The sequence below is a fragment of the Thalassophryne amazonica genome, chromosome 12, assembly GCF_902500255.1.
Source record: "Thalassophryne amazonica chromosome 12, fThaAma1.1, whole genome shotgun sequence".
NCBI lineage: Eukaryota > Metazoa > Chordata > Actinopteri > Batrachoidiformes > Batrachoididae > Thalassophryne > Thalassophryne amazonica.
In genome coordinates, this window is record NC_047114.1 from 29,783,593 (window position 1) to 29,799,145 (window position 15,553).

Here is a 15,553-nt window from a genome sequence, read left to right on the forward strand (position 1 = left end):
CCACAATCAAAAACATGCTTATTTACGGGACTGTTCCTTCTCTGCCACTGACCAAGGCAGCGTCTACATCTGGACCTGGTCTCTGGGCGCCAGACTGTGGCTGTCCACTGCTCCTAGTGGTTGGATTGTGTCTAACTGTAATTAGGATGGGTTAAATGCAGAGGACAAGTTTCATTGTATGTATGTGCATGACAAAGTTTCTATTATATATATATATATATATATATATATATATATATATATATAAACTACATCAAACAAATGTGGGTAGTAATTATACAGCCAATATTCAGTCACATGCTACAAGGTAATACAGCTGAAAGTGCTCTTAAAATAATTTTCCTTGAACTTTGTGGACATTTAGCACTCATTGAAAAAAAAAAAAACATTTTCCGGGTCACAATTAACATTACAGTTGACTTTAATAAATTAAAGAAGAAAAAAATAATTTCATTTCTTTGCAAAACAAGCCTCTTTGTCGCAGCATCAAACATGGTCAGTGAGGTCATACTGGAAAACAAATCTGATTTTGCTTCTCTAGTTAATGTAGTTTGATGTTGAATATTCCATCTCTGCATATAGAAATCATCCTGCTTTAAACATTTAGACTGGAAACATGCTTCAACGTAACAGAAGTCCATATATGGACTTCTTCCTGTAGGAGAAGGGGCGTGGCAAAGAGCAGGTCCTTTCCACTTCAAGTGACAATGGGGGGGGTTTAGAATCAGCATTTATGGGGTGTTTGTGACAAACCTCTTGCTTTTTTTTTTTTTTTTTTTTTTTTTTTTTTTTTTAAGAACTTTGGAGACCAGCGTCAGACCAACATTTTAAAAAGGACAGAACATGTGAAGATCAACTATAAAAATGGTTATATATCTGTGTTTTTGTGTACTATTAGTACTTTAATAAAAGTAACAGAGTATTTCCACACTAAAGTCGGCACAACCTTTAGGGTCAGATGATTCTGCAGGTTGCAAATGAACCAAAATGTGATGGACTAACATCTGCCAAAGTACCCATGTGCAAGTCACTGAACAGAGAGTGTTTGTAAGGCAGTAAAAACCTGATGCTAAACCAAACGGTCCAACAGGCTGCACTGAAGCACGCCGACTGTCTCCATCTGTGCTTTGCACTCTCTCTTGACAGTCAGGAAGCCTACAGCAGATAATTTAAGGAGCCTCCCTCACCTCCACCCGCCCACTGTCAGAGAAATGCCCTGACACAGCCCTCACGACAGGCTCCTCCCAACTTGTTCAGGCTCGTAGGTCTCTGAACAGTGGGTGCTGCAGAGCCTCAGCAGCTGTGATCCTGCAGGCAGGGTTCAGGTCCAGCAGCCTGTCCAGCAGGTCGTAGGCTTCATCAGGAACTCTGTCCCAGCCTCTCTGGTCTCTGCTGTCCACCGCGTCACTCTCTGTGCTCCCTGAGTGGCGTGAAGACACGTGTAGGCCAGCGTGAGTTAAAGATGCTTCAGACGGATCGACAGGACCATCATCAGATTCTGAGTCCTTTTTGGTTTCAGGAAGTGATGTCACACTATCTGCCCGAGGCCTCCGCCCCCTCAGCGTCTCACAAACTGTCCTCAGGTCCTGCCGAGGCAGCTCCTGACTACACACCACCACCTTGCCTGAATGTGAGATTGAAACCAGAAACAGATTTCACTCTGAGACTTCAGGACTGGAATGGTGTTCCAGACAGTGTCACAGGTGATAGATCAAAAATTCAAAACAGAAGTTGAGATGTTTCTGGAGTCAAGCTAAAAGCCTACCATAGGTTTTAGCAGCCTGGGCGGTCTCTCTGGAGCCACGTATGGTCATGATCTGAGTGAGAGCGATCAAGTCGTCGCTGGATTTGAAGAACGGGTAACGGCCACTGAGCAGCGAGAGCAAGATCACGCCAGCTGACCAAACGTCTATGGCTGCAGAAAGGTAAGACATGGCACACCCATTAAGGGCCACTAGACTGACGGTCAGTTAAACCTTCAACCTAACAACCAAAAGTTGTGTCTACAACCATTAGGCCCTGTACCCATATAGCATTTTGTTCTGTCGGAAGCACAGAGAGCACGCCCAAAAACGCTTCATCACAGCAGTTTCATTGTGCCCGTGTAAGGGATTTGTTTTTGTGACAAACAGTTGACTATCTTATGTATGGAGACAAAAAGATCTCACCCTCAGCACAAAACCAAGCATGTGTCCAACCTGCTGTCACAGATGAGTTTTTTGTCTCCATCATGATAGATACTGAGTGACAGTAAGCAAAAGTAATATTATCCTTTCAATTTGTAATGAGAGTAGTTGCACAAAAAAAAAAAAAAAAAAAAAAAAAAAAAGCAGTCTACTGTTTAAAAAAAAGACACTGGGGAAGTGCTTTTTTCTGGAGGCAGCTGCATGCTGTCCGTTCTCATTAAGAACATGGGGGGGTACAATATGGACACGGGGCCTTAAAGAGCGAGTATGTAAAGAACTGAGGTCATGCTTGTGTGACTGCTTTTCACAGTTTGATTAGTAATCAGTCAAAGTCATGTGGAAAAGCTAACAAACACCGACCACTGCTCTGGTCACACTTTAATAAATTTATTCACAGTTAAGACTAAGTAAGGGCAAGTTTACGTGGCTAAAATTTCCAAACTCAATTTTCCTGAGCTGCATATGTCATGTTACCAAAAGATATTTAAAATGTCTTCCTCATTTCTTTGGAAAAGTTATTTATAAATATATAAGATTAATTTATTTCCTGTTCCCTCACTATGTCAAACTGTTAACATGCTTTGGTCGCTCAAACAGAATCCCAGAATCAGTGCTGTCCAACTCCTCAGCACAGCCAAGTGGCTATTGGCTGTACTAAAAGTCGATAGAAATCGCTAAATGACACCATCGCCTAATTTGCGTATTATTTGCATAATATATCGTCGTAACAGATACTGTAGGAAAAAATAATGTGTGAGACAAAAAGTGAGTAAAACACCAAAATATTTAGAACTACAAATAAACTTGATTCTTGGTTTGTTTATTTACTTTGCCATTAAAATTGGTCATCACTTCTCAAACTAAAATAATACCTTCTCAAGGCCAGAGCTGCTCAAAGTCATGGAGACTAATTAGGCACACAGCACAGCAAACGAGGTGAGTAGACTGACCGAGTCCGAGTGAGGTTTGTGATTCAATGATCAGATCACTGCAGCAGCATTCAAGTGAGAAATAAATTTTTTGTTTTAGATCCCTTCTAAAACAGGGCGGGATCAGCTGTGGTGGCATCACAGGTGTGTGATGCATTTGCACTTTGACTGCAGAGGAGTGTATATCTCTCTCCGCTTTGTGCTTTGCTGCTGCGGTGGGTGGAGCACACTGTGTACGGACCGCGTGTGACTGCTGTGGGATGGTGCGGACCTGCTGGTGCTCGGTGAGAACAGAGACTGACAGATCAATATGTGCTTTCACTTTTGAGTCACCAAACACCAGAAACATCTCCAATGACACCAGGAAAAATAGCTAGATTTGTTGCTAGTCACTTATGGAAAAAAAAAGAGACAAACCGAACGCTCCGTCACCATGAGCTAAATGTCAGAACTAGATCTTCAGATGAACAAGCATCCCAAACGTGTGTCTTCAGAAGTCACTGAAGTGACAAAAAAAAAAAAAAAAAGATGTGTCAGAATAAGAAGGCCCCCTAACGGGATTGATTTAAACCTGATCTGTCAGGTGGAACACAATAAATTCCTGAAACATGCTGTGAGAAGCTTGTGGAACATTAATGATGACATTTGTCAGGGTCAAGTTCAGCAAATAAAAGGCAGTGCCACCGATGTAAGTAAACCTTTGACAGACTGAAAACACTACAGTGGTCTAAAAATTCTAGGGTGGCTAAACCCTCTCCCTAGTTCTTGTACTGAGATACCAACCTGTGTCCTGGTCGGGGCACTTCATGAGGACCTCTGGTGCTCTGAAACCGGGTGTTCCAGCTCTGGGAGCCACCTGCTGCTTCCTTCAATCAAGACAATAAGCAGGATGTCATCAGAACGATGCAAAACAATAACAGAACACCCAAAGTTAGTGCTGAGAAGAAAAATAAAGCATAGTGATTGGGTTTATGACTTAAGTCATAACAATCTGCTTACTCAGAACAAATCCAATCATATTTATCACAGACGTCCAACAGAATTCCTTTAAAAGGTGCACTTGATTTTCAGACCTGGACAGGCAGATGTTGCAGATGCGGTCGGTCTTGTAGCAGTTGCACGTGAGGCCCTGGTGCACGGCCCTCTGAGGTCTCTGAGTGCTGCTCTGCGACCTGACAGGCAGGGGGCCCCGACTAGCTGCAGAACACTTCCGGCCACTACTGTCCTCCATTCTGCCCGACTTCAGCATCTGAACGACATGGTAACACAAATGATGGACAAATTACTTCATTAACAATCTCTGGAGCCTCTCACAGCCGCTACAAACAAATACGTTTCATTCTTTCTTTTTTTTTAATATGCTTACTTGTGTCTTGAAGGCGGCCTGTTTGGTGTTGGAAGTGTTACTATTCAGGTTCTTCTCTCCAAACACAGGCCGCGGTGCTCTGCGTGCACCTGTCCAATCCTAAATAAAACAAATATGGGCAAAAGGAAGTAGTTAACGCAAATAAGAAGACTTTGACCCTGATAGTGCATGAAGTCAAACAGACCAAACACCAGTGCTACTAATTATTTGTGAGGGCTAAACTGTGTGCAGACACCTTTGCATGCTTCGTGTGAGAGGCGGGAGTAGTGTGCGTGACAGTAACAGAATGTGCTTTTTTAACCAGTTTTTTGCGAGAGGCCGCAGAGGCAGCAGCAGCAGACGGAAGGACCGCGGGCTGCCGTGTGGACAGACGCAGTGAGGTGGGGGCTGTGGTGGTTTGACATGGTGTTGCTTTCCGTGGGGACCCTCCACCTTTCTGACAGGGCTTCTGCCTCACCACCTTCAGCAGCTCGATTTGTGTGCCAGCTGCACCCTGTGCCAGGCCGAAGTCCACCAGTGCATAGCTGCACACACACAATATGAAATGAATGACTTCTGTCTTCATTTACAGTAACTCAGCAAGCTTCATCTTCACCTAACCAGCACCCGATTGGTGGCTACAACACTGCTGACCCAAAGCTGCACATGCTAAAGTCGAGCAGGACGTCAACACGTGGTGATGAAACACCAAACACTACTCACGTTCTGCAGTATCTGTTGTAAAGGAAGTTGTTGGGTTTGATGTCCCGATGAATGATGCCAAACTGATGGATGTGTTTCAGGGCCTTCAGCAGGTGGTAGAGATACAGCCGCACCTCGTCAAAGCTGAGAGAGTCAATCACGTCCTAACAAATACACGGTGACTAAATCAAAACGCAGAATTTCACTCAAGGCAGAAATTAGTGGAGCTGAATGAAAGAATAAGAGTCATATCACTGCATTTCACTTGAAAGGATGGAATCAGTAATTTATACTGCAGTACTTATCCAACAGGGGCATCTCTCCTAAAATGATGATCTTTTTTTAAATTAGATGCTGACCATTATTCTGGTATGTAGCATTAAAAACCAGAACAACACTAAAAATGCCAAGCTATGGCTTTCCAAGAATGTAGGTGGTGAAACTGCCTTCTACTCAAAAGAAAAGTTTTCTCAACAGAGTTTGAGACAGTTATTTTACCAGGTTAAGGATTGGAGCTCTGTAAAAATGACTGTTGATGATAGTGACCATGGACATAAAGCTGTTATAAAATCAATTCCACATAAAGGTAGAAGTAAAACATTGTTATTTTGTTAGGTGAAGTGGGGCCCCATGCCTATGTGGTTGTGTGGACGGCTGCATCCAGGGTTGGGATATTTTAGACACATCATAGTTAAAACCTGTCAAAAACCATCCTGTCAACAGGTTTTAAAAAGTTTTTGCCAGCAAAAACATAAACTATGTGCATAGAGGTATACAATTAAGAGGTACAGAGGAGGGTTTTCTTTCACCAAAACATCAAATCTCAGATGTACCTTCTGGCAAATTGTAGCTGAACTTTCAGGTCTTCTTTTTAAGAAAATCCTCCTCTATACCACTTCATCATGAAGCTGTATAACTGGTCATACAAAATGCAAAACATGCACTAATCACAAGAACTCCAATCACAGCCAGAGAAGCCTATAACTTCTGGGTGTCACTCTTCTTCTTCTTGCACAGGCACTCAGTTTTTGAGAACTGTCTACTCCATACAGATTTACCACAGAGTGCCATACTGTTTGTATTTCTTCATAATTGATGTAAATAAAGTCCAAGATAGTCACTGACTTGGAAATGTTCATGTATCCATCCCCTGACTTGTCTGAAGAAAACTGGCAATAAAACTGATCATTATATGACTACAACAGTACGCGCGCTCCGATTGGTTGATTTCCGGTGTGATATTTTCCCATATCAGACCATTACCACGTTCCGGATCACGTATCAGATTTGCGACTTTGTTTACAATTTTCATGGCACGAAATAAAACAAAAGAAATGCGAACAAAGAAATTATGAGCAATAAAGAGGACCATTCTCTGAGTGAATTTTATTACACGAGTTTGAATTGGGGGCAGCACGGTGGCTTAGTGGTTAGCACTGTTGCCTCACAGCGAGAAGGTCATGGATTCAATTCCCCCTGTGGCCTTTCTGTGTGGAGTTTGCATGTTGTCCACATGTTTCCGTGGGTTTCCTTCAGGTGCTCCGGTTTCCTCCCACATCCAAAGACATGCGGGATAGGTGGATTGGAATCTTTAAATTGTCTGTAGGTATGCGAGTGGGGGTGAATGTGTTTGTTTGTCTGTTTGTGGCCCTGTGACAGACTGGCGTCCTGTCCTGGGTGTACCCCATCTCACGCTCTATGACTGCTGGGGTAGGCTCCAGCACCCCGCGACCCTTAATTGGCCTAAGCGGTTGAAGATGAGTGTGTGTGAGTTTTAATTGGAAGACTCAACAGCAAATGAACTTGAAGTAGACATGCAAAATGAAGACCAACAAGATGAAAACAGATCCAGAGAGCCATATAATCAACAAATTATTAACCTCACTTGCTTGGTCTGTACAGAAATAATCCTTATTATTTACACGTAATATACCAAAGTGTTTCATTACTTATGCAACCCATCATCTTGGCTTTATATTTTTTATTCATTAATATCAAGTTGTAGAGATTCGCTAACATTTTGAGTTTAAGGAAGATCATTTTAGATTTTTTTTTTTTTTGTATTTGAAATGACATAAACAAATTAAAATATGTGAAATACGAAGTGTTGCAATACTTGTGTTCATTAATGTGCATTGTCCTCATCAAATAAACAATAAAGAAAGAAACTTTTGGAGGGCACTGTATATTGCCCTATATCCCCATATGTAACTGATCCTGTCTGAATAGGGCTTAAGATGATATTTTGACCAGCTCTACAAATAAATATTGATAAAGCTGCTGATAATTACTTTGAGGAAAGTCAGTACGTCAATGAGGAGTATACAAATTTTAAAATGTATAATACTACCACAATGGCTTGATGCTCCATATAAGGCATAACGATCACCACATGATCCTCTTTCCTGAAGCAGTAGGTCACACCCATCACATTCTCTCTACCTCTGCAAACAAAACACAGAGACGACACTTCATAAAGATTGTTGAAGCTTAACTCATGGGTGCAAGTAACTGAAATTTTTTCGACTAAACATTTTCTGTGAATGAATAGCCAAGCACCGAAGGGGCAAGGTCCCCTGGGGGGGTCTAGGGGCATGCACCCCCGGGAAATTTTTTTTTGGGGGGTGGGGATGGTACAATTTGGTGCATTCTGTGAGCATTTTGGTCAGTTTTTCTTGGTTTAAAACACAGTGATATTTGACTCTTATACTGAAACAAAATATGGTCTTGATTTCAGTAACATTTATTTACTATCTTGTATGTATTGTCTGTAATAAGTTTCCACAAATGGACGGTCTGCATTAACTGACTTTAATTCTGCTTTCATTCTTGTTATTCTACATTTATCAAATTCTAAGTGTGTCTTAAAAAACAAATCAATAATTACACCCTTTCTGGTTTTAGTAAATAATACACTTAAAGACATAACTATTGCCAATGAGAATTCTTTGGCTACTTGTAATTTAAAACTGATTAATAGTTTAAAAAAAATCAATTAAAAAAGACCATCACCACAATCAATACTACATATTAATGTCAAATTCCACCACCAGACCAACTGATTTTTAAATAAAGTCTTGTGAAATGCCATCACCAAAATGCAGCGCTTTCAAATGCCACCAGCTGTAATATAAATAAAAAAAATCATATCCAATGAATATACCTGTACAGTATTTACTACAGTGTTTTAATTTTACCTAAAAATACATCAAGTCAATTTTGAATGGTTTATCTATTATAGAGTAAAAACTGAAGGAAATCAATTGTAAGGCCTGAAAGAAGTTTCTGTAGGAAGTATTTTAGCCATAAGGTCAAGTGAGAGGGGGAAGTGTTGGCTTTTTAAATACTTGAAAGACGCTGGATTCCTCAAAAGGATTTAATACTGCTATAATGGACTGATGCAGCAGGTGGCAGCAGTGCAACAATAAGGATGCCAGCTACCATTAAACACTGTAGAAGAAGGAAGGGGTAGAGAATTGTGAGAAAACTTTGTGGGGGGTTGACAAAGGATGACGCTACATTGTGAGTGATTGGAGACAAAAGAGAGAATCTGGCATTCCCCGTGGGATACATGCACAAGCTGCCATGGGAGCACGCCAAAATAGCAGACATGATCAGAGTGAGACAGTACTTCTGGAAGTGGCAGAGGGAGTCCAGCAGCCGCAGCTCATGGTCTGCAGGCTGAGCACACCTGTCCGTGGCAGCTGGGATTATCTCCCCCCTCCCCCCTTCTCTCTCTTCTAAATCAGGACCACAAGGGGAATAAGTCTCATGGTGGCGGCCACGAGCTACATGGTCAGCCCAGGCGCACAAAGGTGAGCAGCAGACAAATACTGGGAATTCCTCAGAACCGAGGAGGACATCTGTTGACAGGTGGACAGCACCTGCAATCCATGCATGACAGTGCCAGCCAGGAGCTCTTCGATGGTGTGGACAACTGAACATTACATATTTCATCCTATGGGAAATCATTCTATAAGTGGGTGAGTGCCCTGTTCAGTTTAATTCCAATTGTGTGTTTTTCCTCTTCCATGGAGTCATGGGAGGCTTTATTATTTATTGTTTATTTATTAGTAATTTAATATTATTATTTATAGGGCTATTTTTTACTGGGTACAATCGAGGGAATTTCCACAGCCTCTATTCACATGGATAATACCAGCTCAGTACTTTGTGAGCAAACTAGGACTACAGTTATTGAAGTTTTGGAATCGACTTTCTATCAGTTATTTTTTTATCGATTAATCAAATAAAAAGTATTTTTGCATTTTTAGACAACAATATTGACAGTGCCAGGGCTCTCCCTAAGCAATGGCACAATGGCGCAGTGCCATCACACAGATTTTCAAATTTACGGTGCTCCCTCTGTTTTCCTGGGTAATTATGTTGCATGCTTTTGTCCGTCATTCACAGGCGACGTCAGCCAAATCTGCAGAAAAATGACATTTTTGGATAATTAACACCTTTCAGTGGGCTTTTTATGGCTAGAAAACAACTGACCCAAGAAAAATAAAAACAAATCTTTTAAAAAACCATTGTAGGGACTGAAAATGTCACATTACTGTTGTCCTGTTCTCACTCTGTCCTCCTCCGAGCTCCACACAGACCTCTGTGAGTCAAACTACGGATTATACAATTGATGAAAAAACTCTGGTGAGTCCACAGTGAACTTAATGTAACCTATTTATATATTAAAACGTTTCAAGGCATTTTCGTGAAGGTGATGTCAGGTGCATGGCAGTGGTTAAAAAAAAAAAAAAAAAAAAAAAAAAAAATCTGCACACACACACATAATCCAAACTGAATGTGCATGTACAGAAATGTGGAAAAAGGACTAATTTAATATTTGGCTCATTTTGTCTTCCAATGTGACACATTTTTAGTTAGTGCTACAGGTTGTCATTGTAACAGTAATCCGGATGTAGATTACGTGTCTGATGTGACACGTACGCTCACTGACAGCTGAGCTGCATGTCTACTTGTGCTGAATTAGCACCGGAGCTTCCAGAAGCCCAGAATGAACCATCAGCTGCAGGAAAATATAAGACAAATCTTTCCGCCTGATCTCCAGGTTGGAGTGTGATTGACTGAGTGTGTGGACAGGTGTCTTTTATACAGGTAATGAGTTCAAACAAGTGCAATTAACACAAGTAAAAATTGCAGAATAGGAGGGCTTCTTATAGAAAAACGAACAGGTCTGTGAGAGCCAGAATTCTTGTTGGTTGGTAGGTGATAAAATACTTATTTCATGCAATAAAATGCAAATTAAGTATTTAAAAATCATACAATGTGATTTTGTTTTTGTTTTTTTAGATTCTGTCTGTCACAGTTCAAGTGTACCGATGATAAAAATTCCAGACCTCTCCATTCTCCATTAGGTGGGAAAACTTGCGAAATTGCCAGTGGGTTGGTACGGTTAGACCTTACTTGTGTGAAGCACCTTGAGGCAGCTTTGTTGTGATTTGGCGCTATATACAGTGAGGAAAATAAGTATTTGAACACTCTGTGGTTTCGCACGTTCTCTCACTTAGAAACCACGGAGGGGTCTGAAATTTTCATCTTAGGTGGATGTCCACTGTGAGAGACATAATCTTAAAAAAAAAAAAAAAAAAAAATCCGGAAATCAAAATGTATAATTTTTTTAATAATTTATTTGTATGTTACTGCTGCAAATAAGTATTTGAACACCTACCAACCAGCAAGAATTCTGGCTCTCATAGGCCTGTTAATTTTTCTTTAAGAAGCCCTCTTATTCTGCACTCTTTACCTGTATTAATTGCACCTGTTTAAACTTGTTACCTGTATAAAAGACACCTGTTCAAACACGCAATCAATCACACTCCAATCTGTCCACCATAGCCAAGACCAAAGAGCTGTCTAAGGACACCAGGGACAAAAATGTAGACCTGCACAAGGCTGGGATGGACTACAGGACAACAGGAAAGCAGCTTGGTAGAAGATAACAACTGTTATTATTTATTAGAAAGTGGAAGAAACACAAGATGAGTGTCAATCTCCCTCGGTCTGGGATTCCATGCATCACTTTGTGGGGTAAAGATGATTTTGAGAAAGCTCAGAACTACACAGGAGGACCTGGTCAATGACCAGAAGAGAGCTGGGACCACAGTCACAAGGATTACATTAGTAACACATGATGCTGTCATGGTTTAAAATCCTGCAGGGCAGCAAGGTCCCCCTGCTCAAGCCAGCCCATGTCCAGGCCCGTTTGAAGTTCACCAGTGACCATCTGGATGATCCAGAGGAGGCATGGGAGAAGGTCATGTGGTCAGATGAGATCAATATAGAGCTTTTTGGAATCAACTCCACTTACTATGTTTAGAGGATGAGAACAACTCCAAGAACACCATCCCAACTGTGAAGCATGGGGGTGGAACCATCATACTCTGGGGGTGCTCTTCTGCAAAGGGGACAGGACGACTGCACCGTATTGAAGGGTAGATGGATGGGATCATGTATTGCAAGATTTTGGCAAACAACCTCTTTCCCTCAGTAAGAGCACTGAAGATGGGTCATGGCTGGGTCTTCCAGCATGACAATGACCCCAAACACACAGCCAGGGCAACGAAGGAGGGGCTCCGTAAGAAGCATTTCAAGGTCCTGGAGTGGCCTGGCCAGTCTCCAGACCTGAACTCAATAGAAAATCTTTGGAGGGAGCTGAAACTCCAAACCTGAAAGATCTAGAGAAGATCTGTATGAAGGAGTGGACCAAAATCCCTGCTGCAGTGTGTGCAAACCTGGTGAAAAATTACAGGAAACATTTGACCTCTGTAATTGCAATCAAAGGCTACTGTACCAAATATTAACATTGATTTTCACAGGTGTTCAAATATTTATTTGCAGCAGTAACATACAAATAAATTATTTTAAAAAAAGCATACATTGTGATTTCCGAATTTTTTTTTTTTTTTTTTTTTTTTGATTATGTCTGTCACAGTGGACATGCGATGAAAATTTCAGACCCCTCTATGATTTCTAAGTGGGAGAACTTGCAAAACCGCAGGGTGTTCACTTATTTTCCTCACTGTAAATGAAAAATAAATTGAAATTAAAATTATTATTATTATTTATTTGCCTTACTGTATCAAAGGACATTAATAATTTTAGTTTCAAAGTACTTTGACACTGACTGAAACAAAGTTGAATTCAAATGGTAAATGGACTGTATTTATATAGCGCTTTTCCATTTGCATCAGACGCTCAAAGCGCTTTACAAATAATGCCTCACATTCACCCCGACGTGAGGGTGCTGCCATACAAGGCGCTCACTACACACCGGGAGCAATAGGGGATTAAAGACCTTGCCCAAAAGTGATTTTCCAGTCAGGCTGGGATTTGAACCGAGGATTTTCTGGTCTCAAGCCCAACACCTCAACCACTAGACCATCACCGCCCCTATTTGTCTATAAACAATAATTACAAGTTTAGATCTGTTAACAATTCACATGCATATGCTGCAAAACTATCATTAGCACTTCCATCAAGGACGCAGTTATCTACTGCCCTGGGTGATACTGTCATTGAATTCCGGTTTGTGCTAAAGTCGAGAGAGATCACGTTCACATGCTCCACGACATTTGCAAAGGGAAGTACACCTCAAAGCAATACGGCCTTTGCAGCCTTTGGTGCATCCACATTTGAGTAACTAATGGTAGGATTGTGATGCCTCAGGAAGGGTTGTCCACTTTGGTTCCCATTGCCCTTCTGTGTTTCTTTTCTATCCCCACTGGCTTGGATCAGGAACCTCTGGTGAAGCTAGGAATGTTTGCCCCCATATGTGTCCTCCCTGGTATACTGCCCTTCTCCCATGCTCCCTGAGTGCTGCTTGGGTCAGAGGAATGTTTTCAATTTACCGACTTCTCCTTGTGAACAGCTGCCGTCTTGCTCCATTCACCTCTGTCTGATCACTGGTCCTGTCATACATAAGTACGGTATGACAAAACGCACTATGATTGCCATGTGACTCTGCAATGTGAGCAGAAGCACAAAAGAGAGCCAGGAAGCTACTCGTCACTTCATCAAATGTTTTTGTTTGTTTTTTGTTTTTTTACCAGTTCCATTAAAGGAGGATACTATGTCGCAGCCAGTTATGATGTGAAACATAGCCAGGCTTCTGGATCTCAAAGGCCCAAGTGCTGCAGCCATATCATGTGCAGGTAGGTACCAGAAATTCTTTCCGGCTCCATATGCCACCCACAACTCATTGGTATTGAGCTGGCTGACAGCAGATATTGCCAATGCCATCACATCTGTGTCCACTGTCCTCAAAATTACACTGTTGCATCCTTGTTTTGTGGCACCCATCAGATGTAACAGCATCCTGGTGTCGGCTTCCTCATGTTGACATGGTTGTAAACCTGTAGTGTCACACTTGTGTACACAAAGAACCTTCGCTCTAATGGTTGAGATGACTTGTTTGTCACTATCAAAGTCCAAGACACAATCAGCTTACCAGCTTTACCATCAGAGAGCCTCATCCACAACTACCACAAAAGACTCCAAGCTGTCACTGATGTTAAAGGGGGCAATACACGGCATTAAGAAAAGGGGTATGTCAACTTTTGATCAGGGTCATTTGGGTAGTTTCTGTTGTTATTATGATTTAAATGAGTAAACACGGTTGTTTGACAATAAATGGTTTCACACAACCACTAACCATGAGTAAAAAAAAAAAAGTTTTTGTGTTATTCATATTCTCTGAAAAATGGCCAAAGAACCAAAAACTCTGCCAGGGTATGTAAACTTCTGAGCACAAGTGTATGTACATGTGATTTCTTTGTTTTTTAGTTTTCATAAATTTGTAAAAATTTCAACAAAAAAAAAAAATAAATTTTTCATGTTGTCATTATGGGGTGTTGTGAGTAGAATTTTGAAGAAAAAAGTGAATTTACTCCATTTTGGAATAAGGCTGTAACATAACAAAATGTGGAAAAGTGAAGCACTGAATACTTTCCAGATGATTTGTAACCAGTGGTGGGCACAGATAACCAAAAAATTAACTTCAATAACAGATAATCAGATAACTGAAATGTTATCTTTGATAAAGCTAAAACGATAAACCACCCAAAAATGTATTGGAAGTTACAGATAACCGATAAATTCCAGTATTGTCTTTGGTACACTTGCAACTACTAACAAACTGATTTTGAGTTTTAACACCACAATCGCTTTTGGAAGCATCAAAAGTGACAACAGAACCAAACAATGAGTCAGCACTTCTGTCTTTGAGCATCCTGCCCCCTGCTGGAAGCTCCAGTTTACTACATTGCTTCCAGCACAGAAGCAACAGAGGAGCCACAAAGCTCAACTCTCTACTCAATTACAACGCTGCCGTCAGGCCGAGGTCTTGGAAAATAAAGCAGTGCTGAGTTATGGTTTGGTGTATAAATAAAATGAATACTGACAGAATAACTCCATTAATGTCAATTCTGTAATTTGTGCAAAGTTAAGATATAATGTTTATCTTTTAATGTTGAATAATGCACTAATTCTGAAGTTTTGTAACAAACACAGACAGATGGCATTCTGGGTAAAATGTGCCTCCGCTAACACTGATTGGTTGATTCATTCTATGTAAGCCAACACATTAATGTGAGGTGTGTCGTGTGTTGGTGTTTACAGATAAATGTGCTTTTGTAAAATATGCCTTTTTTTATTTGTATTAAAAAAAAAAAAAAAAAAAAAAAAGCCAAGCTGTAATTAGATAATCGTCTGATATAACCGGTGTCAAAATAAACAGAACACTGCCATGATCTACTGGTGCCACTGCGAGTTTTGGCCCCTTTTCAGCTGATTTTTCATTCGTGTGAGAATTTTTTTGGATCACGCGTCCTGCATCGTTTAGTGTACATGGAGTAACAAACTGCGTTTAATATCTCACGACCACCTCCTGATCGGCGAGCGTATGGTCAGATGAAAATCAAACCTGTTTGATATTCTGGTCGGCCGTCGTGAGGGTATGCTGCTGCTGAAGCGCTACAAGCGTCCAACCTCTTTTTTTTTGGTGACCAGTTCTCCTTTGCCTGCAGAGGATAGAGCGGCTTCTTCTAGAAGCAGTTCTCCTCTGTTTGCAGAGGGTAGAACTACACATCTGTTCACCTTTGTTTACCACGTTAACGGTCTAAAAATTATCGGACAAAAATTTATCGGAAGATAATTAGTCCAATAATGGTTTACGAAGTTATCTGAAAAGATAATCCGATAATGAAAACTTTATCTTCGATAATTATCGGTTATCGGATTATCAGAACTGTGCCCACCACTGTTTGTAACGGCATTCGTCATCCTTAAATGCTAAAAAAGGGTTGTGAAATAATGTAGTTGGGGTGGAGCCAAGTGGTAAGTGTGCTTGTTTTCAGTGCAGAAGTTTTCCT

General features: G+C 40.9%; 1 protein-coding gene across 1 annotated transcript in view; it reads right to left on the bottom strand.

The window, feature by feature from the left end:
- Positions 1–403: 403 nt before the first annotated feature.
- Positions 404–15,553, bottom strand: part of cdc7 (cell division cycle 7 homolog (S. cerevisiae)) — a 29,548-nt gene continuing 14,398 nt past the window's right edge. Inside the window, exons 5-12 of the mRNA XM_034183764.1 lie at positions 7,513–7,606; positions 5,184–5,326; positions 4,717–5,005; positions 4,482–4,580; positions 4,189–4,364; positions 3,899–3,981; positions 1,766–1,915; positions 404–1,624 (exon numbers count right to left, since the gene is read on the bottom strand). Coding sequence (XP_034039655.1) covers positions 1,254–1,624; positions 1,766–1,915; positions 3,899–3,981; positions 4,189–4,364; positions 4,482–4,580; positions 4,717–5,005; positions 5,184–5,326; positions 7,513–7,606 — 1,405 coding nt within the window. The 3' untranslated portion in view covers positions 404–1,253. The remainder of the gene's footprint in view (positions 1,625–1,765; positions 1,916–3,898; positions 3,982–4,188; positions 4,365–4,481; positions 4,581–4,716; positions 5,006–5,183; positions 5,327–7,512; positions 7,607–15,553) is intronic.